The sequence below is a fragment of the Podarcis pityusensis genome, assembly GCF_964106645.2.
Source record: "Podarcis pityusensis genome assembly, chromosome: 1".
NCBI classification, from domain to species: domain Eukaryota; kingdom Metazoa; phylum Chordata; class Lepidosauria; order Squamata; family Lacertidae; genus Podarcis; species Podarcis pityusensis.
Window position 1 is genome coordinate 3,882,982 of NC_138028.1, and position 24,977 is coordinate 3,907,958.

The window sequence follows — 24,977 nt, forward strand, 5'->3', positions numbered from 1 at the left end:
GGAGAAGACCAATTGAAGCCCAAAGCACAATCGGGAACAAGAGACAGATGATGCTTTAGTGAAGACCTGTTCCTGTCTGCAGCTAAAGACGCAGGGAATTAAATTGCCGCTTTTGTGGGAGAGGTGAGAGCTGAAGGTCTGGCACTGAGAGCTGCTCTTGCAGAACACTCCAGATGAACATATTTTGAAGCCTGCTTGAGGCAGACTCCCAGCCAAGAGCTCGGTGACAAAGCCCATTCCCAGATCTGTTATGAGGACACTTCGTGCATCCAGAATTATGAGCCTGCAAGAAGGCTCAAATCATTTCCTTGTTTGGTTCTGAAAGGCTGACACTCTCCATCCCTCTCTCCCAAGCAACCCCTCTCACACATCTACAAGAGGAAGGCTGCTTTTCTGCACCCAGGGACTTACGTTATCATTTGGGTAAAGGACGCGGGAAATGTTCTCAGCCAAGTTTCTGTCCAGCACAGCCTGAATGTAATCGCCAACGTTGACTAGGAAAAAGGTTTGGGGAGGAAAAAACAAGCTGTCAACTTAAGAAATCCATGGTGTGTGGCAGGGAGCGTGCAGTTTCAGCTTCCTTCTTGTTCCCCTCCCATCCATCCACCTCAAGTTTCTAGTCCTTTGTAACGGTGACAATTTTCTTGGAAGCATTTGGTGACTAAAACCTCAGGCGGCTGAAAGGCGGCCAAAATGTCATAGAAATTTAACTGTGGCCCAACAGCCGACTTCTTTGAAAAGTGAATCCAGGAACCAGTTGGTCAGAGATGTGGCCGGCGGTGGGGTGGGGGGCGGGGAGCAAGGAGGAGGCTAACGAGAATTTTCCAATCAGCTATCTGACAACAGCTAGGCAGAGCCAGACAGCGGAAAGGGAAAGGAAACAAGGTGGCTATTTCTAGACACTCTGTGACTACAGCCAAAAAAGAGGCAATTTATCCCTATTTCAAACATCTGAGCTCGATGAGTGAGATTGGCAGCAGTGTGGCTGGTCATTCCCCAAATTGCTGAGGCTCGTTTGACAACAACAGAAAACCGAACCTTTAGCGCCAACAGCCCTGTGGAACTCTCTCCCACTAGAACTTCAGCCTTCTGGGCCACCTTTTAAACACCTGCTGAGAACCTTTCTGTGGGATGTAATCCACTGGGAGCAGTCAAGTACAACATTCCTTGTTTTGCTAGAGTGGCCATGCAGGGAATGTTGGTCCAGTCAGTGGAACTTCCTGCTACATCTGGCTGGAACATCCTTCCTTGCATGTGACTAGTAGGTGGGCGTGACCTTTCCAAACCTGGTAAAAGGCCAAGTCACGCAACCACCTCCCTCTCTTCATCTTCTTTTTCATCCCGTGAACTTCCTGATTAATCTGGACTGTTCTGGTGGCCAGCAGTCCCCCAGGTTATCTCCCATATGGGGTAAACCTGTACATATTTGTAACTTTAAGCCTAAAGCCTGCCTTCAGGGATCACACACTGCTCTGCCTGATCATGAGTAAAACTACTTTTTGTTACTTATGAATAAGACTGTTGTGTCTTTATTCTTTTAGGAGGTATCAAATGTGACTTACCAGGAACAATAGAACATATCTCAATCTGGGCAAGCCAGATTGAATTGCTTGTTGTCTTAATAGGCTCACACGAGTTTGCAACCAGCTTTCTGCTGAATAAGAAGGGGAATGTAACTCTGCTATATAAAGAAACATGCTGGTGCAAGTTAGGAAGGATATTAATAATCAATATATCCTCTCCTGCTACTCTCAACATTCCCACACTTTCCAGGCCTACGCAGGCAATTAAGAATAGCTCCTAGTTGATTTCTGATTTTAACTTCTTGTATATGCTTTGTGTATTGCCCGGTTTTGTGTATAATTGTTGTACAGTGGTACCTCTGGTTGCAAACAGGATCCGTTCCAGAGGCCCGTTCGCAACATGAAAAGCCCGCAACCTGAAGCGCAGTATCTGCGCAGGTGTGCAGCGTGATATGGCACTTGTGCACATGCGCAAAGTGCAATTTAGCGCTTCTGCGCATGCACGAGCAGCGAAACCCGGAAGTAACCCTTTCTGGTGCTTCCAGGTCACCGCGGGACGCAACCTGAAAAACGTATCATGAAGCAAATGTAACATGAGGCATGACTGTACAGTGGTACCTCGGGTTAAGTACTTAATTCATTCCGGAGGTCTGTTCTTAACTTGAAACTGTTCTTAACCTGAAGCACCACTTTAGCTAATGGGGCCTCCTGCTGCCGCCGCGCTGCCGGAGCCCAATTTCTGTTCTCATCCTGAAGCAAAGTTCTTAACCTGAAGCACCATTTCTGGGTTAGCAGAGTCTGTAACCTGAAGCGTATGTAACCCGAGGTACCACTGTATATGGTTTTAAGAAAAGCAGTATATAAATATTCTTGCAAACAGAACAAAAACGCTTACAGTCGCGGAGGTTGAAATCGTTGGGAGCGCGAGCTGACCACAATCTCATGGTGTTGACCGTGTTGTTCATGTAGCCAGGAATTGGGGTGTCGTAGGGCAAAGCCAGGACCACCTGGGGAGAGAAAAGGCCTAGAGGCATCAGCTTTGTTGCATGGTGCCCTCCCAGGGAGGGGCTGGCCAAGGGACCCCACCACCACCAGTGCCCCCATCCTTTCAGACACAGGTCTCCTTCATAGGAGGGGTCAACATCTTGCAGGGCACCTCTATCGTAACAAGCCAGATTCTGGAGGTGAGCCCAACAAAGGCCATCTCATTGATCAAATGTGCCATTTTCTCATTTCTCCAGTTTTAATTTTTTAAAAAAAGTCCTCATGGAAACCCATCAGCCATTTCAGTATGAATTTCTCCCTACACACACACATTTGCAAAGTGGTACTTCAGGTTAAGAACTTAATTCATTCTGGAGGTCTGTTCTTAACCTGAAACTGTTCTTAACCTGAAGCACCACTTTAGCTAATGGGGCTTCCTGCTGCCGCTGCTGCGCGATTTCTGTTCTCATCCTGAAGCAAAGTTCTTAACCCGAGGGACTATTTCTGGGTTAGCGAAGTCTGTAACCTGAAGCGTCTGTAACTTGAAGTGTCTGTAACCTGAGGTACCACTGTATAATGTGTGTTTATGTGTTACTTTCACTGATCTATGCAAGCTCTTGCACACATTATTTGGTTAAACAGTGGCACTGCAAAATTCAGGGCAAATTTCGAATGAAAATCACATTACAGTGGTACCTTGGTTCTCAAAATTAATCCGTTCCGGAAGTCCATTCCAAAACCAAAGCGTTCCAAAACCAAGGCACGCTTTCCTCATAGAAAGTAATGCAAAACGGATTAATCCGTTCCAGACTTTTAAAAACAACCCCTAAAACAGCAATTTAACCTGAATTTTACTATCTAATGAGACCATTGATCCATAAAATGAAAGCAATAATCAATGTACTGTATTATAAAATAAATAAGATGGTATTGTAGATGATATTATTTTTTCTTATCCGTACTGATGATGGTCATTGTTTGGATGAGGGGTTTTTATCCATTTCTGCAGTCAGTCAATCAATCAATCAATCAATCAATCAGTAGTTGAACTGGGTTCCACACAGTCACAAAAACAAATTAACCGAAAAAGCCTCAAAAACAAAAACGCAAAACAGCAAAAACAAAACCGTCAAACTTAATCTGTTCCAGAAGTCCGTTTGACTTCCGAAATGTTTGAAAAGCAAGGTGCAGCTTCTGATTGGGGAAACAATAGCCAACAGCCGCATCGGATGTTTGAAAACGTTCGAAAACCAAAACACTTATTTCCGGGTTTTCAGCGTTTGGGAATCAAGGTACCACTGTATTGGTTCAAGAAGTACAAATCAGGTTGTTTCCCATTAAAACAGAAATGGAACCCAATCTATCCCCCTTCCCTACTGGGTGAGGCAAATAAGACCACCCAGTACAGTGGTACCTCGCAAGACGAATGCCTCGCAAGACAAAAAACTCGCTAGACGAAAGGGTTTTTTGTTTTTTGAGCTGCTTCGCAAGAGGATTTTCCCTATGGGCTTGCTTCGCAAGACGGAAACGTCTTGCAAGTTTGTTTCCTTTTTCTTAATACAGTTGCGACTTAACTTCGAGGAGCAACTCATAGCACGCAGTGTGGTAGCCTTTTTTGAGGTTTTTAAAGACTTTGGTGATTTCTGAAGCTTTTCCAAAACTTTCCCGACACCGTGCTTCGCAAGACGACAAAACTCGCAGAACGAATTAATTTCGTCTTGCGAGGCACCACTGTAACCTTTTTGGCTATGGGGAGTTGAACTTCCTCCCTCCCCACAAGCAAGACCATGGAGGTGCCCCGTCTCCCAGTACCTGGGTGTCAATCCATCTCACGCCGGTCTGGGTGTGCTCCACCCTTCCATAAAAATGAATGGGAAGCATGTATTCTGGCCGGGCTTTCTCCCAGGGGTTCCCGTGTCTTAGCCAATCATCAGCTTCCTCCACCTAGAAAGAGAAAACTATCAGGATGAGCATGAGAACCAGACAATACCATGTCAAAATCAGTGTCATTCACGGAAATGACAATACAGTACAGAGGAAGAGTTACGCACGAAAACACATATGGAACAGACTCCTTTAGAGTTAGTGTTATATGACCTCTAAATTCACGCCCAGTGTTTGGTTAAGCTTGGAGTTTAAAGAAATGTTCTCATAACATTTTATACAGTAAGAGGACTGATAACAACATGTGAATAATCAAGCATTTTTGAAATCATGACCGCCATTCTTATCCTCCCAAAATATATCCCACCTTCCCTTTAAAACTAGCAGGTTAGTAACTATCACAAGGCAAGTTTCAAGAAAAAGGTTCCCTGCCGATTTGGTTTTGCTTGGAGTTCTTTAAGGCAGACCAACCTATTCTTCGTTCATCTTCACCACCCCCTTCAAACTCTAGTTTTCTAGCAATTTGTACAACAAGTATGTAAAAAAAATTGGGGAGGGAATTGGCAAGGAACTGAGGACTACATGTTTGGCAATGCTGGTAAACAGTTCAGACCCGGTCTCATTCATACATGCAGCTTTTGCCCATAAGCAGAGGGTGACAAGGAGAACAAAAGACCCAAAGGGATGGGGTCATAGCTGTCAACTGTCCCTTATTTGGTGGGAAAGTCCCTTATCCCAGTGCCGTGTCCCGCTGCTGTCCCTTATTGATGATGTCCCTTAAATTTCCCGGGTTTCAAAGGAAGCAGCTCCTCTCCCTCCCTCCCTGCCGGCCAGGGAGGAGGGAGGCTCCAACTGTGTTGCTTGGCTGTGTTGCTCACCCAATAAGGAGTCTAAGAACGACTGGGGGGGTGGAGTTTGCATGCCTTGTGCCAATCAAATCGGCCGCATTGCTGGGGACTCGCCTTTGCTCAGCGCTTCCCAGTGGAGAGGTGACGGTGGTTTCCCTTGCTGCATCCCCTTTGCCGGGTTGCTGCGCTGTGGGAACCACCACTTGAGGCTTCGTTTGGCTGCTGGTTGACTAAAATCCCTTATTTTCGAGGCTGCTGGTCCCTTATTTTCGAGGCTGCTGGTCCCTTATTTTCAAATCTGTAAGTGGACAGCTATGGATGGGGTGCTGTGCGAAGGGTGAAAGGGGGTGGGTTGGAAGCAAAAGTGAAGCACGCAAGAGGTTGCAGGTGCTCCCCCAGGTTTTGTTTCCTTGGAATGAGGACCAGCAGAAACTGTGGCATCTTTAGGATAGGGAGTTTTATTCTATGCGCATATGCAACTTGAGTGCAAGTTAAGAGTGGCTCACAGCAATAAAACCTCAACAAACCTTGCTTAGGGCCCTCGTATCTACGGGACCGCCTCTCCTGGTCTGCCCCGCAGAGGACCTTAAGGTCCATGAATAACCATAGTTTAGAGGTCCCGGGCCTTAAGGAAGTCAGACTATCCTCCACCAGGGCCAGGGCCTTCTCAGGGATGGCTCCGACCTGGTGCATGCTCTGTCCCATGAGACCAGGGCCCTTCAGGATTTAACCTCCTTCTGTTGGGCCTGTAAGACAGAACTATTCCGCCTGGACTTTAATTTGAATTCAGCCTGATCTTTTATCTCCCTTCTCTTCCCTTCTCTTCCCTCCCTCTCCCCTTTTATGAAGATCCCCTGCTCTAAGACCCCACAGCTAATTCTCCCCTGACCCCCTCGCTGGCCCAAGTAGGACCAATTCAGCCAGCTAACCCTGGGGATTATCTAACTGATTTTTTATTTTTATTGTTATTCATGTTTTTATACTGCTTTTATAATTAAGTGTTTTAAAGTGTTTTAAAATTGTTGTTAGCCGCCCTGAGCCCGGTTTTCAAACCGGGAAGGGCGGGGTATAAATAAAATTATAATTATAATTATAATTATATAATTATAATTATAATTATAATTATAATTATAATTATTATTACAGAAGAACCTGGAGCTCTCTCCTTCTGCTGGCCAGAGCTGAAGTCATCTAAGGCTTTTCCTGAACCTTGTTATACACATTGTTTAGGGCGTCACAGAGCCTCCCGGAAGGGCGTAACCGTGTGCCAAAATCCTGCCAAGAAAAGTTGGCTCAGATCCCTGAACTTGCTGGGACTTCCCAGCACATGAAAAGGCAGAAATTTACACCTAAAGGAAGAATCCCAGAGCTCTTTCCTCTGTACTAGCCCAATGAGAGCTAATTGCCCTTTGCACTGAAGATTCCCTTGAGCGTGTTTGGAGGTGATGCAATGGGCCCCTCTCCCCTCTCTGCCCCCACTTTGAGACCTAGCCCAGGGAAGTCACTCTTATCAATCCAAGGTAAATTAGCCTATGCACATCTAGTCTGTGATCTCCTCCCTGAACTCCAGTTATCAGTTTGCCAGATTATTTTCTGTTAATCATTGTCCCAGCCTACTCCCTGGAAGCCTTTGAAAGAAACAGGAGGAGTCCCTACAACTATTTACCAGACACACACACACACACACAGAGAGAGAGAGAGAGAGAGAGAGAGAGAGAGAGAGAGAGAGAGTTCACAGCCTAAAAAGGATGATATAGAGTTGGGAAGGTTTTTCAGGAAAGGGAAACCAAAATTATCAAGGGAAGAGAGAGGAAAGGTTTCAGCATTCGGGACTTTTGATCTTAGAAAAGAGACGATTAAACGGTGACACGGTAGAAGCTGATGAAACTATGCAGGTGAACATTGGAAGATTCAGGGCAGATAAAAGTCCTTCATGCAGCACATCACTGAACTATGGAACTCATTGCCACAGGAGAAAGTGATGGCCACCAACTTGAATGGCTTTAAGAGAGGATTAGACGAATTCAGGGAGGAGGAGAGGGCAGTTGGTGGCTACTAGCCGCAATGGCTAGGCTCTGCGTCCACGGTCAGAGGCAGTAAATGTCTCTGAACAGCAGCTGCTGGAAACCGCAGGAGGGGAGAGGGCTCTTGTGATCGAATCCTGCTTGAAGGTTTCCCACAGGCATCTGGTTGGCCACTGTGAGAACAGGAGGCTGGACTAGATGGGCCGCAGGTCTGATCCAGCAGTCTCTTCTTCCGCTCTTAAAATATCAAAAGGCTTTGTCATCCTTCAAAATAAATAAACCTGGTGGCCTCCACTTGTTTTGGACTACAGCCTGGATAGCTCAGCTGGTTAGAGACTGATAACGCCAAAGTTGCAGGTTTGATGCCCCGAAGGTACAGCTGCATATTCCTGCGTTGCAGGGGGTTGGACTGGATGACCCTCGAGGTCTCTTCCAACTCTTATGATTAATTCTACAACTCAGCCATGTTGGCTAAGACTGACAGGAGCCACAATACGATTTACTGCCTCGTATAGAATTAAAAGAAAATTTTGTAAAGATGTTCTATAGGTGGTACTTAACGCCAGTTAAGTTGGCAAAGATATATAAATTGAAATCCAACCTCTGTTGGAGATGTGGGGGAGAAATAGGAACAATACATATGTGGTGGAGGTGTGAGGAAATTAAGAAATTTTGGATAGTAGTACATGAAGAACTAAAGAAGATGTTGAAAATATCAATAACAAAGAAACCAGAGACATATCTCCTTGGATTGATAGATGAAAAGATACCCCGGGGGGGGGGGTTTCTATATGCAAGTACAGCTGCTAGAATAGTGATTGCTGCTAGGTGGAAGTCACAAACTACACCCACAAAGGAGGAATGGATTTGTAAACTAAATGAATATTTAATTTTGGCAAAATTAACTGCTATAATAAGAAATCAGTCAAATCAAAAATTAAAAAAGGAGTGGAAATGTTTTGATGAATATATGGCAAAATATTGCTCAAAAAAAGATATGCTAATATGCCTAGATTAAAATGTGAAGTACTGGATGGAAGAAAAATTAGTAAGGAATGATTTGACAAGACTGATTTGAGAAGACTGTAGAATGCAAAGATTATTGTAAATTGTAGAATGTGGAGGAAATTGAGTGGGGGCGGAGGGAAGTGGGAGGAAGGAGAAAAAGAATAATATTGAGGAAATATAAATGTATGGGGGGATGGGGAGGAAATGGTGTTGGCTTTTGTAATGTAATATGTGAAAACCAATCAACCAATCAATCAATCAATCAATCAGTTGACTGACAGGCGCCATAATCCAAAACTTCTGGAATGCGCCAGGCTGGGGAAAGCTCATGCGCACCTATGCCCACTTATGCGCAAAGTTCATGAAAGCATTTCGCCACAATGCAAGCTAGGAAGCTTGTGAGTAAACTCCGAGATACGTGCACACAATAAAATATATTGCGCACTTCCTTCACCAATAGCAATGTAGGCTGTCTTTTCTTGCACAACACAGTGGTATAAACTGTGCCGTGCTTCATATCATACACATTTAGGCTTCGAGGTTACCTGCCATCCGTCTCTGATCTTCTGGTTGAATATGCCGTACTCATAGCGTATCCCATAACCGTAGGCGGCGAGCCCAAGGGTGGCCATCGAATCGAGGAAGCAGGCTGTGGAAGGAGAGGCAGGGCTGGGCTCAGTTCCAACCACAAAAAGGTAAAGGTAAAGGACCCCTGGACGGTTAAGTCCAATCAAAGGAGACTATGGGGTTGCGGCGCTCATCTCGCTTTCAGGCCGAGGGAGCCGGCGTTTGTCCGCAGACAGCTTTCCGGGTTATGTGGCCAGGAGGACTAAACCATTTCTGGCGTAACAGAACACCGTGACGGAAACCAGAGTGCACAGAAACGCCATTTACCTTCCCGCCGGAGCGGTACCTATTTATCTACTCGCACTGGTGTGCTTTTGAACTGCTAGGTTGGCAGGAGCAGAGACAAGTGCAAAGTAGATAAATAGGTACCGCTCCGGCGAGAAGGTAAACGGCGTTTCTGTGCGCTGCTCTGGTTCACCAGAAGCGGCTTAATAATGACCCGGAAGCTGTATGCCGGTTCCCTCGGCCAATAAAGCGAGATGAGCGCCGCAACCCGAGTCAGTCACGACTGGACCTAATGGTCAGGGGCCCCTTTACCTTACCTTACTCAAATGTTCAGAAAACTTGTAAGAATTTTAATTTCTTTTAGTCTTTTGTGGCTTTAACTCTTTGCATGGTTTAAATTATGGTTTTGATTTTTCAAAAAGTCATAATCTTATTGGTTTATATTTTTTGGAAACCGCTTTGAGGCCCCCCTACAATCAAGAGGTGTGTAAATTTTACAAAACATATAAAATAAATAAATATTGTTTCATAAATTAACGGAGTCCTTGTGAACTGGCGCCAAGAAAATCTGGTATTTCTGAACCAAGAAAGACGGTTCATTTTTGCTCAGATTAGTTTCCTATGCACGATTGGAAATGGCCTCGTGATTCACACCCGTGTTTTCTCATTTGAACCCGGGCTTCAAGGCGCTCACTAGCTGAAGCAGAGATGAGTTTTGAGAAGTTACGGGCTGGCCACCTTCACAACACACATTGAAAGCACCACGATACCACTTCAAACAATCACGGCTCCCCTCAAATAATTCTGGAAACTGTAGTTTGTGGAGGCTGCCGAGAGAAATCTTGTACGCCCCTCCCAGAACTATAATTCCCAGAGTGGTTTAGCAATCGATCCCTCCGAAGAGGGAACACTGGGAATTGTGGCTCTCCCAGGGGAATATGAATCTCTTAACACCTCTCAGCGCTCTTAATGAACTACAGTTCCCAGAATTGCTTGTGGGGAGGGGTCCTGACTGCTTAAAATGGTAGCATAATGCTTTCAATGGAGCTTGGATGTCAAAGTCTCAGGGATTCTTTCAGCTAACATTCCTGCATAGCAGGGGTTGGACTAGATGACCGCTGGGGGTCCCTTCCAACTCTACAACTTCTATGGTTCCTCACTTACCTGCAAGTCTGCCAAGGCCTCCATTGCCCAGGCCGGCATCTTCTTCAATCTCCTCTAGTTCTTCAATGTCCAGCCCCAGCTAAAGAGCCACATATAGAGATTTATTTATTTCAGTTATAGCCCACATTTTACTCCAAGGTGCTTAAGGCAGCATACACGGTTCCCCCCCCCCATCTCATTTAACCCCCACAACAACCTTGCAAGGTAGGTTAGGCTGAGAGGTAGTGATGATTGCCCCCAAGGTCACCCAATGAGCTTCATCCCCAAGTGAAGGATTTGAACCCGGTTCTCCCAGGTCCTGGCCCAAAACTCTAACCACTAAACCACACCACCTCTGTGCAAAGAGTTGTGTTTCAAGCATAAGTGAAGCCCCACAAAACACACACCCCTACAAAAATGGGAACGGAAGGTGGCCCAACTGTCAAAATCAGACGTTTTTTGCAGCAGGCAGGCTGAGGCCTGTTACACAACACAACTGCACAATTTGTTCTGGGAGGGTGCAAGTGATTTAGGCACCGTTTAGATCAGCCGTGGGCCATTAACGGAAATAAATCTAACGGCAAATAGGAGGCAACCAAGCCTCTGGGAAATTCAGCCAAGTTCCCCTGCCTGGCGCTTCTAAGTTTTCAGAGTCTTGTACTACCGGCTGTCGCTTCCAGAATTAGTTTTATTTTTAAAAGGGGGGGAGGAATCACTTCTGTGTGCGCACACAAGGGGGGAAACATTGTGTGAACGGGTGTTCAGGGGCAGATCCGACTTGCCAACGGATTTGCAAAACCAGGAGCTTCTAGGAAGAGGCTCAGACTTGCTCGACTCCATCCCATGACCAGATCCGTAAGGCGATAAATTTATTTCACTTCTCAGTGGTTTCAAATTACTCTTTCTCCTCTCGATTCTGACCTGGGAACAAGCACCAACTTCAGAAGCTTACATCTGCGCCAGCCCATGTTAAAGACGGCCTGACATTTGAGACGCAACTTTCGTCTGCCAGTGTAGGGATTCAAACCCTGGTCTCCCAAGTCCGGCACCCTTTCCGCTCCAAGGCAGGAGCGTCCAAGCTACCGGCTTTCTGGAATCGCTTCCCATACTGGCTCATTTGCCAAAGAAATGAAGTCCGGACACTGAGGTCCAGCTCCAAGGGCCTTCTGGCAGTTACCTCAATGTGAGACGTGAAGCTACCGGGAACCAGGCAGAGGGCCTTCTTGGTAGTGGCGCTCGCCCTGTGGAATGCCCACCCGTCAGATCTCAAGGAAATAAACAACTAACTGACTTTTAGAAGACATTTGAAGGCAGCTCTGTATAGGGAAGTTTTCAACGTCTGACGTTATACTGTGTTTTAATTTGTTAGAAGCTGCCCAGAGTGGCTGGGACAACTCAGTCAGATTGGCGGCTGCTGCTGCCAATAATAATAATAATAATAATAATAATAATAATAATAATAATTTTTTCCCCCCTCACAAACCTATTATTACAGTGGTACCTCTGGATACAAACGGGATCCATTCCAGATCCCCATTCACATCCTGAAGAGAACACAACCCACGTCTGCGGGTCGCGATTCGCCGCTTCTGCACATGACATCATTTTGAGCGTCTGTGCATGCGGCAAAACCCGGAAGTAACGCGTTCCGTTACTTCCAGGTTGCCGCGGAGCATAGCCTGAAAACGCTCAACCTGAAGCAACTTTAACCCGAGGTATGACTGTATTAAAAACAACACAGAATCAGACATTAAAAACTTCCCTAAAAAGGGCCACCTTCAGTTATCTTTTAAAAATAAAATAGTTGTTTATTGCCTTGACATCTGCTGGGAGGGCGTTCCACAGGGTGGGCGCCACTACCGAGAAGGCCCTCTGCCTGGTTCCCTGTAACCTCACTTCTCACAGGGAGGGAACCGCCAGAAGGCCCTCGGCGCTGGATCTCAGTGTCCAGGCTGAACGATGGGGGTGGAGACTCTCCTTCAGATATACTGGACTGAGGTCATTTAGGGCTTTGAAGGTCATCACCAACACTTTGAATTGTGCTCGGAAATGTACTGGGAGCCAATGTAGGTCTTTCAAGACTGGAGTTATGTGGTCTCGGCGCCCGCTCCCAGTCACCAGTCTGGCTGCTGCATTCTGGAGTAGTTGCAGTTTCCGGGTCACCTTCAAAGGTAGCCCCGCGTAGAGCGCATTGCAGTAGTCCCCCCTCCCCCCCCCTTACCTGATAAATTGCCTCATCGCAGGCGTTCTGCAATCCCAGGTTTATCATGGTGTTCTGCAGAGTCCGGCCCATGTAGAACTCCAAGGAAAGGTAGTAAACTCTCTGGAAACGAAGAAGAAATGGTCATTGCAACTTGCCAGGATTGGAGAAGCTGGAGTTTGAACCCAATTTTATTCCTCCTTTTACTCCTATTTTATTTACTCTGGACTACTATGCATGCTCAAGTAGGAAATTGTTTCTTTGTAGTTGGACCTTGCCAACAAAGGTCCGTATAGTTAAAGCTATGGTCTTTTCACTGCGTGGAAGTGAGAGCTGGACCACAAAGAATGCTGATCGCCAAAGAATTGATGCTTTTGAATTATGATGCTGGAGGAAACTCTTGAGAGTCCCATGGACTGCAAGAAGATCAAACGCATCCATTCTGAAGGAAATCAGCCCTGAGTGCTCACTGGAAGGACAGATCCTGAAGCTGAGGCTCCAAGACTTCAGCCACCTCATGAGAAGAGAAGACTCCCTGGAAAAGACCCTGATGTTGGCAAAGATGGAGGGCACAAGGAGAAGGGGACGACAGAGGACAAGATGGTTGGACAGTGTTCTTGAAGCTACCAGCATGAGTTTGACTAAACTGCGGGAGGCAGTGGAAGACAGGAGTGCCTGGTGTGCTCTGGTCCAGGGGGTCATGAGGAGTCGGACACGACTAAACAACAACAGTTTTAACTTTTGACTTTGTCCCACGTGGGGTTTTTGAAATGCTCAGAGGAAATCTGATTGGTTCTTACAAACACTGTGTAAAAAGTTCTTTTGTGAATAAAATGACCTGGGCCGAGGGGTGGAGAGGAATTATTATTGGCACTCCTCCCAGAGTCTTGCTGGTCAAGCCTCGTGTGTATTCTATTAATCAGAGCCCAATCTTTCCTTTGCTTTGGGAAAGCTACATTCAGCAAACCATGGAGACTGTATTATAAAGGGAAGGAGAAGAGAAGAGCCGGCAGACCTAGACAAACCACAAGCCACCAGCAAGGATCAATTTGACGCAATTCATTCTCTGCCAGACATGTGCTTCGCATTCCAGGAACATTTCCCCCACCAAACTTACTCCATTCCGTCACGGTTTGTACATTGGTGAGCAAACAATCTCGTTGCCCAACATGCAGCAACCATCTCCAGAGCCAAATGGCCGGGTTAGGATATCACCGTTTTGAGTTTGGCCCCAGCACGATTGGTGCAAACGACGGTCAGCCACCTTTAACAAAATAAAGATGACTGAAGCCTTAAAAATGACAGCTCTCCTTCCCAAAAAAACCCCCAGAAGCCTTTCTGTTAGGCATTATGTCCACTGAAATCCAAAAAAGCTTTAGAACCATCTTTATGTTTGCAACCACGGCAGCCAGAATTCTGGTAGCAAAAAATTGGAAATTTGACTTAATTCCTATAAAGCTTGACCGACAGGTGAAGACGATAGAATACCTGGAACTTGCAAAAATGACAGGGAGAATAAGAGGAAACTCAAATCAGAAAGTGAACAAAGTATGGACAATATTGAAATAATATTTAAAACAATATTGTGAAAATGCAATTCTCCTGACAGGTATAGACTGAATCTTGCATATTAAAGAAAATCATAAAAGTAAAAATTTTTCTTGATATGTAATAGATATAACAGGAAGTGCGTACAGGTTAAGATTATTTAGAAGGCACGACGAGGTGATTTGGAAGTCAAAAGTATGTGTGATGTTAAATGAAGTGTAGTCAATTAATGTTTAGTTGTCATTGTGGTATTGTTTTTGTCTGTTTGTGTTGTATGTTTTGCAATAAACATAATAATTTTTAAAAGGGGGGGGGGGGAGAAAAAAGAAAGAAAATGACAGCTCTGGGAGACAGGGGCCGGGGATCTATCCAGGGCCAGGTCTGCCATTTGGGGAGGGAAGGAAGTTGCAGGTGTGACGTGCCTTGAGACACGCAGGTCTCCTGGGAGACCTGAATTCTGTGTTTTTATCTGGTATGAACCCGCTTTGTGTACAGTAACCACAAAAAAAGGCATACATAAATAAACCTGCCTTGATGCAGGTAGTTTTTCTGCCTGCCGTAGGGGTGATTTATTTGCTCTGCTTGGATAGTCGTAAACAGAACAAATCTTAGAAGGCACCCTATGTCTAAACCCTGTGGAACATCCACTGCTCAGAAAAGAGAGTCCACAGAAATCACTGGTATTCAAGTCAGGAGGAAACACAGGTAAAGGGACCCCTGACCATTAGGTCCAGTCGTGGCCGACTCTGGGGTTGCGGCGCTCATCTCGCTTTACTGGCCGAGGGAGCCGGCGTACAACTTCCAGGTCATGTGGCCAGCATGACTAAGCCGCTTCTGGTGAACCAGAGCAGCACATGGAAACGCTGTTGACCTTCCCGCCTGAGCGGTACCTATTTATCTACGTGCTTTCAAACTGCTAGGTTGGCAGGAGCAGGGACTGAGCAGCGGGAGCTCACCCCGTCATGGGGATTCGAACCGCCGACCTTCTGATCGGCAAGTCCTAGGCTCTGTGGTTTAACCCACAGCGCCACCCACATCCCTATTCAAGTCAGGAGGAAACATTCAGTGCTAAAATATAGCCTGTTAAAATTCATAGGCTTATCCCTGCCTCTGATCGTCACTTCTCCAACGCTTATCAGGTGGTTTGGGGCAATTTTCATTACAGTGGTACCTCGAGTTACATACGTTTCAGGTTACAGACTCCGCTAACCCAGAAATAGTGCTTCAGGTTAAGAACTTTGCTTCAGGATGAGAACAGAAATCGTGCTCCGGCGGCGCGGTGGCAGCAGGAGGCCCCATTAGCTAAAGTGGTGCTTCAGGTTAAGAACAGTTTCAGGTTAAGAATGGACCTCTGGAATGAATTAAGTACTTAACCCGAGGTACCACTATTATATTTCATTGGTTTTGTCATCTGTGAGGAGCATTTGCATGAGAAAGCAGGGCCAAAATCAAATAATTTAGCTGTGCAAGCTTTTAAGAGGATTTCTACTCCTGCAAGAGTTTGGGGCTCATCAGGACAGCTCTGGTCCCAGTTCCCAGTGTGAGCAAACCCTTTGCTGTAAAGGTAAAGGGAAGGGAAGGGAAGGGAAAGGACCCCTGGACAGTTAAGTCCAGTCAAAGGCGACTCTGGGGTTGCGGCGCTCTTCTCGCTTTCAGGCCGAGGGAGCCGGCCTTTGTCCACAGACAGCTTTCTGGGTCATGTGGCCAGCAGGACTAAACAGCTTTTGGTGCAACGGGACACCGTGACAGAAACTAGAGCGCATGGAAAAGCCATTTGCCTTCCTGCCGCAGTGGTACCTATTTATCTACTTGCACTGGTGTGCTTTCAAACTGCTAGGTTGGCAGGAGCTGGGACAGAGCAATGGGAGCTCACCCCGTTGTGGGGATTCGAACCGCCAACCTTCTGATCGGCAAGCGTAAGAGGCTCAGTGGTTTAGACCACAGCGCCACCCGCATCCCTTTCCCTTTACCCTTTGCTGCAAAGCACAGCTCATTTTGGAAAGAATCACAGAGTTGAAAGGGAAACCCAGGGGTCATTAGTCCAACCCCCTAATTACAGGAATCACAGCCTAAGAATGCCTGGCCAATGGGAAGTCAACTTCTGTTGAAAAACCTACAAGGAAATAGCACCCACCCCTTTATGAGGGAGTCTGTTCCACTGGCAAATTGCTCTTGCCATCAGAAAGTTTCAGTCAGAATTTTCTTTCTTGCGATTTGGATCTGTCGGTTCGGTTCCCACCCTCTGGAGCAGCAGAAAGCAAGCTTGCTCCATCTTAAAGCCCTTTGTGGCTTAGGGCCCTCATATCTATGGGTCTGGCTCTCCTGGTATGCCCTGCAGAGGACCTTAAGGTCCATGAACAACCATACTTTAGAGGTCTCGGGCCCTAAGGAAGTCAGACTATCCTCCAACAGGGCCAGGGCCTTTTCAGTGATGGCTCCGACCTGGTGCAATACTCTGTCCCATGAGACCAGGGCCCTGCAGGATTTAACCTCCTTCTGTTGGGCCTGTAAGACAGAGCTATTCCGCCTGGACTTTAATTTGAATTCAGCCTGATCTTTTATTTCCCTTCCCTCCCCCTCCCCTTTTATGAAGATTACCTGCTCTGAGACCCCACAGCTAATTCTCCCCTGACCCCCTCGCTGGCCCAAGTAGGACCAATTCATCCAGCTAGCCCTGGGGATTATCTAATGCTTATTTCCCCTAAATTGATTTTTGAATTTTATTGTGATTCATGTTTTTATATTGTATTTTATGCTGCTTTTATAATTAAGTGTTTTAAATTTGTTGCTAGCCACCCCGAGCCCGGTTTTTGAACCGGGAAGGGCGGGGTATAAATAAAAAATTATTAATTATTATTATTATTATTATTATTATTTCACACCCTGGCACCTGATGTGAGCTATAAATGGTGGCTCAAGGGTCACCTCTGGGTCCCATCCGATGAGGCAAGACAGGACTTTTCTAAAGTTAAAATGAGAGGCAGGGTGGACGGTGGTTCTGAAAGTCTCTAGGATGAAGCACCGAATCAAAGATGGGAGCTGGAGAAAGGGCAGATTAGGAGCAAAGCTGTCTCAGCAGAGAGCCTGTCCACCTCACTTGAGAAAGGACTTCCGACTGATGTCACAAATGGGATTACTCCTTAATCTACCAGGCTAAAGCTCTACATTAAAGGCCGTTAACAGTCCAAAACCTGACTGAAGAGATGGTTAAGTCAATCCAATTCGAGTAGGGCAACCAGCTATTCCACGCTGGATTTAGATCTGCTTTTCAGCCTATCGCTTTTCAGGATTGGCAGTGACAAGGTCTCTTCCAGCCCTATTAAGAAGCGTATCTTTCAAAGCTGGAGAAGGCAGGGATTGAATTTGAGACCTTCTGGGTGCAAGGCATGGATTCTGCTAATAAGCCAGGATCAGTCCTCACCACCATGAAATCCACAAGTTGGGAGGGAGAAGAAATTCTATTCCGTTTTCACTTTTTGTGCTTTTTTTGGGCATAGCATTTTCATTAAGGCTTTTGTCATAATGAGATACCATGAAAACAAGGTAATCTAAACAAAAAGAGAAGCAGAAAGAGAAAAGGAAGGAAGTTATATGGCTTTAGTAGAAACGTTATAAGGAATTAAGTATAAATGGATTAATAGAGTATTAAAGGAAAAATAAGGTTAGAATGAGTTAAGATAATTATAGGATAGAAAACAGAGGAAGATGGAAAGGAATTGCTGAAATAATTAACAGAAGTGGAATACAAAAAGGGAGGTGTGAGGAGGTCGTGGAAATAAGTGAATGAAAGATGGGATAATGAAATTGTTTGATTTATTGTTTTTGTTTTGTAATGTTAGTTTAATGTATTGCATTGTATTGTCTTTTTAGTGTTTAAATTTTTGGAAAAGTAATAAATATTATTTTTTTTAAAAAAAGAGAGAAAAGCAAGGTCTCACGCAAAGGTAGCTCACCTGGGAGCTTCCCTTTCTCCTCTCAGACTCCCACCCTGGGAGATCTTCCCTTCTGTCTCTCATTCATTCTTTCTTCAACCATCTATCACCTTCATGTGCCTACCCTCATTGACCCAGAGTAAAAGGTAAAGGGACCCCTGACCATTAGGTCCAGTCGTGGCCGACTCTGGGGTTGCGGCGCCCATCTCACTTTGTTGGCCGAGGGAACAGGCATACAGCTTCCGGGTCATGTGGCCAGCAGGACTAAGCTGCTTCTGGCGAACCAGAGCAGCGCACAGAAACGCCGTTTACCTTCCTGCCAGAGCAGTACCTATTTATCTACTTGCACTTTGATGTGCTTTTGAACTGCTAGGTTGGCAGGAGCAGGGACCGAGCAACGGGAGATTCGAACCGCCGACCTTCTGATTGGCAAGTCCTAGGCTCTGTGGTTTAACCCACAGCGCCACCTGCGTCCTAATTGACCCAGAGTAGAGGGCATCAAATGCAAGGAGAATTGTAGGGTTGGAAGAGTTGTAAACAAAATCTGCCCTTATTCCCTTATGGGGGACACAAGAGCCCTTAAAGAGTCCTTTGTAGGTTCTCCATCGGTCAGAGAAAATAACAGAGGCCAACCAGAGAATATTGAGAAGCAAAGCAGCTAGTAAGCCTGATCTTTATTGATCTGTTGCAACAGGGTGCTCCCCTCACACGCAGGAGGACAGAGGAGGACCCAGAACCAAAGTGTGGCTGCCCTTATATAGACATTTTAAATTCCCCGCCCTGGAGCTCAAGACCACCCCTCCATACATCATACATACATCACAGGAGGGGTGTAACCCAAGACCGCCCCCTACAAACATCATACCTACATCACAGAAAAGGCGGTCTACAACAGAAATCTGAGTGCGTTGTTTATCTCCTCTCTGCCAGGTTATCTGAGAATGCCTTATCTGATTGCCTTTCCTGGTAGTCTGCCCATTCCTTTGAGATGGTGATTCCCCAATTCCTGAGAGAATGGGAAGGTTCCCTCACCCCCTCCCTCCTTGCAGAGAAAACATTTGGTCAGCTTGGGAGTCAAAATGTAATAAGTCAAATTGGTTTCAGGACGGTCTTCCTGTGCTGCTCCAGACATGTGGTCCACATATCTATGTATGTGCTTGGTTGGTACATTTATGTGTATATATATATATATGTATATGTATATATATATATATATATATATATATATATATATATACTTAATTTTTTTATTTCGGAAGGTACCCTGAGGATCATCTAATCTAGGCATGTTCAACTCCCAAGAGACTGTGATCTGCTCCCGGTATTAAAAAACTGGCAGTGATCTACCCGTTATTTTTTTTGTTAGATCATTTTTATTAATTTTCCAAATAAAAGACATCCAATTAACATATCAAATCATAATCCAACAAAACTAAAATAAAAAATGTCAAATTATCTTCCGAATTGTAATTATTAATTGTACGACTTCCCATAGTCTGAACCTTGAAGCATGTCCAAGTCTCAATCCTGTCTTTCGTCGACAAAGAGGAGCGTGCGTGGGGTGGGTGGATTGGCCAGAGTTGCTGAGGTTTTTTGGGGGAAGATTGCACAGAGGGTTTTTTTTAGCTCCCCCCCCCCCCCGGTAACTTTTTGTACACAATAAGAATCCCACGATCTGCCAGATCAGCCAGGGATCTACCTGATCTAGTCCAACCCCCTGCAATGCAGGAATATGCAGCTGTCCCTTACAGGGATCGAACCTGCAACCTTGCCATTGTGAGCACCATGCTCTAACCAACTGAGCTATCTAGGTGGAAAAGGAAAACAGAGCAAAACTAAACAAAGCAAAAGCAAAGGGAGGGAGGAATAATAATAACAATAGAATGAAAAGAGAAATAAATAAAGTAGACTTCTGCAATTCGGTTTGCAATTGAAAGAGAAACCAACTAATTTGCCCTTCTAGTGCCCCATTTAGTCCAACATCCTAGTCTGATGGTTGCCAACCAGATGCCCCCATGGGAAACTGTCAGGTGGTGAGGTGGTTGCTCCAAACCTGTCTTTCGCAGGTTTTTATTTGTGCAAACTATTTACAGTGCAGGACCACAAAGTTCATGTCCGTCTTAGTCACTTGCAGATTCCGGGAGTGGCCCCTTCCTGCTTCCCCCCCAACATAAGAACTTGGACAACCCAAATCTCCGCCTCCCCTCCTTCTGTTTCACCCCTCTGCGCAAGCAGGACGGTGGTGTGTGCCTCCTGGCCGGCCGTGCTAGGTGAGGCGCTTGGGATCTCAGTAGCATCTTTGAGCCTTCCCTCCACCCGGCTACCTCTTTCCCCCTCTGCTCTGCTGAAGGTGTGGCTTTCCCTACTGCCAGACGAGAAGCTGCTTCTCAGAATCGGAGGAGGTTCTCTGTATCTCCCTGCCTCCCTCCACCCATTCTGATGGCAGTCTCCCAACAGAAACCAGCAAAGCATAAGAACAGTTCTCTGCTCCTGGGATTTCCAGCAACTGAGAGTCCGAAGCACTGCTGCCTCCAAGCCTCCAACTTAAACCCAGCCATCCTTCAAAACCCGCATTTTGTGAGGCAGCCGTCCAACCAGCACCCTCAAGCATGGAGGCATTCACAAAAAGTGCACATAAAAATGTGCAAACCTAGACAGCTTCTTAAAAAGCAGAGACATCACCTTGCCAACAAAGGTCCGTATAGTTCAAGCTATGGTTTTCCCAGTGGTGATGTATGGAAGTGAGAGCTGGACCATCAAGAAGGCTGATCGCCGAAGAATGGATGCTTTTGAATTCTGGTGCTGGAGGAGACTCTTGAGAGTCCCATGGACTGCAAGAAGATCAAACCTATCCATTCTTAAGGAAATCAGCCCTGAGTGCTCACTGGAAGGACAGATCCTGAAGCTGAGGCTCCAAGACTTTGGCCACCTCATGAGAAGAGAAGACTCCCTGGAAAAGACCCTGATGTTGGGAAAGATGGAGGGCACAAGGAGAAGGGGACGACAGAGGACGAGATGGTTGGACAGTGTTCTTGAAGCTACCAGCATGAGTTTGACCAAAGTGCGGGAGGCAGTGGAAGACAGGAGTGCCTGGCGTGCTCTGGTCCAGGGGGTCACGAAGAGTCGGACACGACTAAATGACTAAACAACAACAAAATGTGGAAACTAGCCTGAAAGGTGAGTGATAAGAGGCCTGGGTCAAGAACTCAAGTTCCCTGCCTAAGAGACTGTCAGTGTCCGAGTAGGGAGAGAGACCAGGGTGCTGAAGACATCCCACTTATTTGTGTTAGAGGCATTACACAAGGCACATGTTGCACAACTGTGTCATGTGTGCATATATAGCCAGGTCCCCAAAAGCAACAGGAGGACAGCCTTGCAGGGCACCTTTTTGTCCTGCCACACACATTGCCAAGCAGAACACCCTGATCTCGGACCTCGCCCTTGCTGGAACAATGGCGCTGGTTTCACCTGGGAACATCGCATTTCCCCCTTGAGGAGTGGCGGCATTCAAAGGCATGTGGCTCTTGCAATTCAACCAAGGACGGCACATCCATCACCACTGCAAGCCTGTCTGTTTTCCCAAGGACCACACCTAACACTGCCAGGTGAGAGTCTTCAAGAAGCAGTCAAGGGGTGATTTACACACCTGCACGGACCCACTGCCGATTTATTAATCACCTTCTAAATCACCGCGCCAAGGCAATTTCCATGTACGATAATTTAAAGAAGTTAGGTCCTGGAACTCCTTGATTTTTCAGCATGGGAACTTTGCCCCTGCTTATTTTGAAAATATGTATCTCACCTGTTCAAGAAACAAAGGCCTGCTAGCAATCAAAAGCATGTTATATAAACTATGGAATGATCCACAATTTAACCAAATCATAAATAGAAATCTGAGTCCTGATGGACCAGCTAAGCAAGAGGCTGCTGGACACCAGGCCAACGTTAGTTCAGGTTGGTGGTCATCACTGCCTACTGTGGCAAGGAGTTCCACAGCTCAACTGTGTCAAAACAGCAATAAGAGCCGCTTTCTGGCTTGCCCCGCATGTCTCACCTTGGGGTCCTTCTCGTAGTAGTACTGCTGTGTGCGGATCCACCTGCCCACCAGGTGATCGCGGACGGTGTGGGCCAGGGCAAAGTAGTAGTCGCGATGGGTGGCCACATTGCGGTCTTTGACCAGGGTGAAGTGGAGGTGCCGGTTGAAGCCTTTCTTCAGCTCCGCCACGTTCTCCACGCCAACGATGCCACGGATGCTGATCTGCTTGCGCTTCTCCTGGTCCGTCAGAGGGCGAGACATGGCTGTCGGAGGAAGGAGGCGACAGCGCTGGGTGCCCTTCACACAGTACGGCCCAGCCGCCAAGAGAGAGCGAGCGGCCGGGAAGGCACTGAACTCTAGAGCTCCCGGCCAGCAACCGGGTACAGCCCTTTCCTGTTCAGGCCAGCCTCCCTCCTGTTCTGCCTCCCTCTGTGGGGCTGAGAAGCGACTGAATCAAGGGAGGAAGAGGAGGAGTTTGGTTTAAAAGTGAGCTCAGCTCTGAAAGAAGCAGCTGGGAGACTGCCCCTTTCCTGGACACAGGTGGAATTAGGGGTTTGGGCTGGCGTTTAAATTCCTTTTTTTTTTTTTTGTTAGATCATTTTTATTAATTTTCCAAATAAAAGACATCCAATTAACATATCAAATCATAATCCAACAAAACTAAAATAAAAAAGGTCAAATTATCTTCCGAATTGTAATTATTAATTGTACGACTTCCCATAGTCTGAACCTTGAAGCATGTCCAAGTCTCAATCCTGCCTTTCGTCGATATTTCCACATCTCGATGTTAACTCTCCAATTAAGTTCCTAAACTTAAATTACAAAATTACGTAAGTTTCACTTTTTTTTTTGGCATCCTGTGGGTTCAGGTTGAGTGGCGCGCTTCTATGAGAGGTGCAGGAGATGGGGGGGGCTGGAAACCGGGGGAGGGAGCCGACGTCAGTTATTGCAAACACTGCATTGGCAACCGGGTTTGCAAAGGTGCATATTGGGGTTGCAAAGGTGGGAAATCAGAGCTTGGGGTGCACCACCTCAGATTGCAAATGCAGGCTTACATGATGGAATACTCTTACAAATAAACACCCATTCACCCTGTACCTAGGCAGCTAGCAAGTCATATAATAATAAAAATATTTTTTATTTTTTAATTATTTAAAAACCGGGCTCAGGGCGGCTAACAGCAAATATAAAACAATGATTAAAATGCGACTTAACAACAGCATAAAACACAACAGAAAATGCAGCATCAATATCAATAAAATTCAAAAACTCAGGGGTCATTGGGGGAGGGGAACCCAGTCAGCAGACATCAAGTGATCACCAGGGCTAACTGGCCAAGTTGGTCCTACCAGGGCCAGCAAGGAGACCAGGGAAGAATTTAAATGTGGGGTCCCAGAAAGGGTTTCTTCATAGAAGAGGAAAGGGAAAAGGGAATAGAGGATCATGCTAATTCAAATTGAAGGCCAGGCGGAATAGCTCTGTCTTACAGGCCCTGCGGAAGGAGATCAAGTCCTGCAGGACCCTAGTCTCGTATCAGGCAGAAGGGGGTCTAGAAGAGTATTATTTTATAGGAACTCTCAACTGCAGCCTGAAGTGTTCTGCCCAAACCCAGATTACATGCTTCAGTGCTAACCAGGCCAGTCACAACGACAGAGAAAACCTTTTCTGCCTGAGAAAGAGGGGAAGTTGCCAGGCAGCAACACAGCAAGAAAAGAACCTCAATTTCCTCCTTCCTTTTTGCACACGAGTCGAGTCCTGGATCCCCATTTGGGCTTTCATGAAAGCCCAGATAAATTGGTTGCAGCACAATGGGCTACGTCTCTCTCCAAACCCCTTTGGACTTTGGTCAGTTCACAGAATCCTGGAGTTGGGAGGGACCCTGAGGGTCATCCAGTCCAACCCCCTGCAATGCAGGAGTCTTTTGCCCACTGTGGGACTCGGAGACCCTGAAGAGTCTCATGCTATCCCAGTGTGAATATTTTATTTCCGCTTTGGTTATTGCAATCTACATCTTGCCCTTCGTCCCAAAGGAGTCCAGGGTAGCAAGCAACACCATTTGCAAACATGAGAACGTAACAAAGTAGCCTACTGGAACAGGCCCAAGGCCCGTCTAGTCCAGCATTTTGGACCCGGGTGCAACAGTGGGGCAGTTTTCAAATCAAAAGTCCACCATGCAAGCAAGATGGGTTTCCTGCTTGACTGCAGACCAGCCTTCCCCAGCCTAGCGCCCACCAGATTTTTGGACTACAACTCCCATCAGACTGGAGAATAAATAAATTTATTTATTGCTTGCAGTCCAAACATTCATAAAGCTTCTCTCTGGTGTAGATCCTTTGGTGGTAGCCTCATTTAATCCTTGCAACAGCCCTGTGGGGTAGCTAGGCTGAGAGGTCTGGCCCAAGGTCACCCAGTGAGTTTCATGTCTGGGTAGGGATCTGAACCCTGGTCTCTCCCAGGTCCTAGTCTAACCATTACACCACACTGCCTCTTGATGCAGAAAAGTCAAATTCAGTCCCTTTCCAATCTAAAGACCGTGATCAGTGGGACAAGACACCAATGTAGAGATCCCCAAAGCAATTCAGGCCTCGGGTTTGAGAAGGTCCAAAATCAATGAGTTTAACTGGTCCTGGGAAAAGCCCCACTCTTGGGTCAGAGAGGGTCGGTGGCAGAAATAACACCCTATGCAGAGGCATTTTTACTCAGAAGGAGACCTCATTTGCTCGCGAGTAAGCATACATGGGATTGCACTGTGTAGCCCCAAATCTAAGCACGCTTACTCCGAATTAACTCCCACTGCGTTCTATGAGGCTTACTCTCCGGCAAGTCAGTGCGTGCACGGAAGCGCAGCGTCACTTCTGAGCTGCCTCTATGGGGGAAAGATTGAGACCTTTAAAACGGATGAGGGGCTCTTTCCCCCCAGAGAACGCGCATCCGACGGAAGGGTTCACACTCCTCTTGCGGACCTCAGAAGTGCAACACGCCTCTTTCAGAGTCA

General features: G+C 46.4%; 1 protein-coding gene across 1 annotated transcript in view; it reads right to left on the reverse strand.

Annotated features, from left to right (window-relative positions):
- Positions 1 to 24,977, reverse strand: part of PYGL (glycogen phosphorylase L) — a 63,499-nt gene that overhangs the window by 37,876 nt on the left and 646 nt on the right. Inside the window, exons 2-8 of the mRNA XM_081019344.1 lie at positions 22,001 to 22,245; positions 12,488 to 12,589; positions 10,288 to 10,366; positions 8,817 to 8,920; positions 4,320 to 4,451; positions 2,419 to 2,530; positions 412 to 494 (exon numbers count right to left, since the gene is read on the reverse strand). Of these exons, the coding sequence (XP_080875470.1) occupies positions 412 to 494; positions 2,419 to 2,530; positions 4,320 to 4,451; positions 8,817 to 8,920; positions 10,288 to 10,366; positions 12,488 to 12,589; positions 22,001 to 22,243 (855 nt within the window). The 5' untranslated portion in view covers positions 22,244 to 22,245. The remainder of the gene's footprint in view (positions 1 to 411; positions 495 to 2,418; positions 2,531 to 4,319; positions 4,452 to 8,816; positions 8,921 to 10,287; positions 10,367 to 12,487; positions 12,590 to 22,000; positions 22,246 to 24,977) is intronic.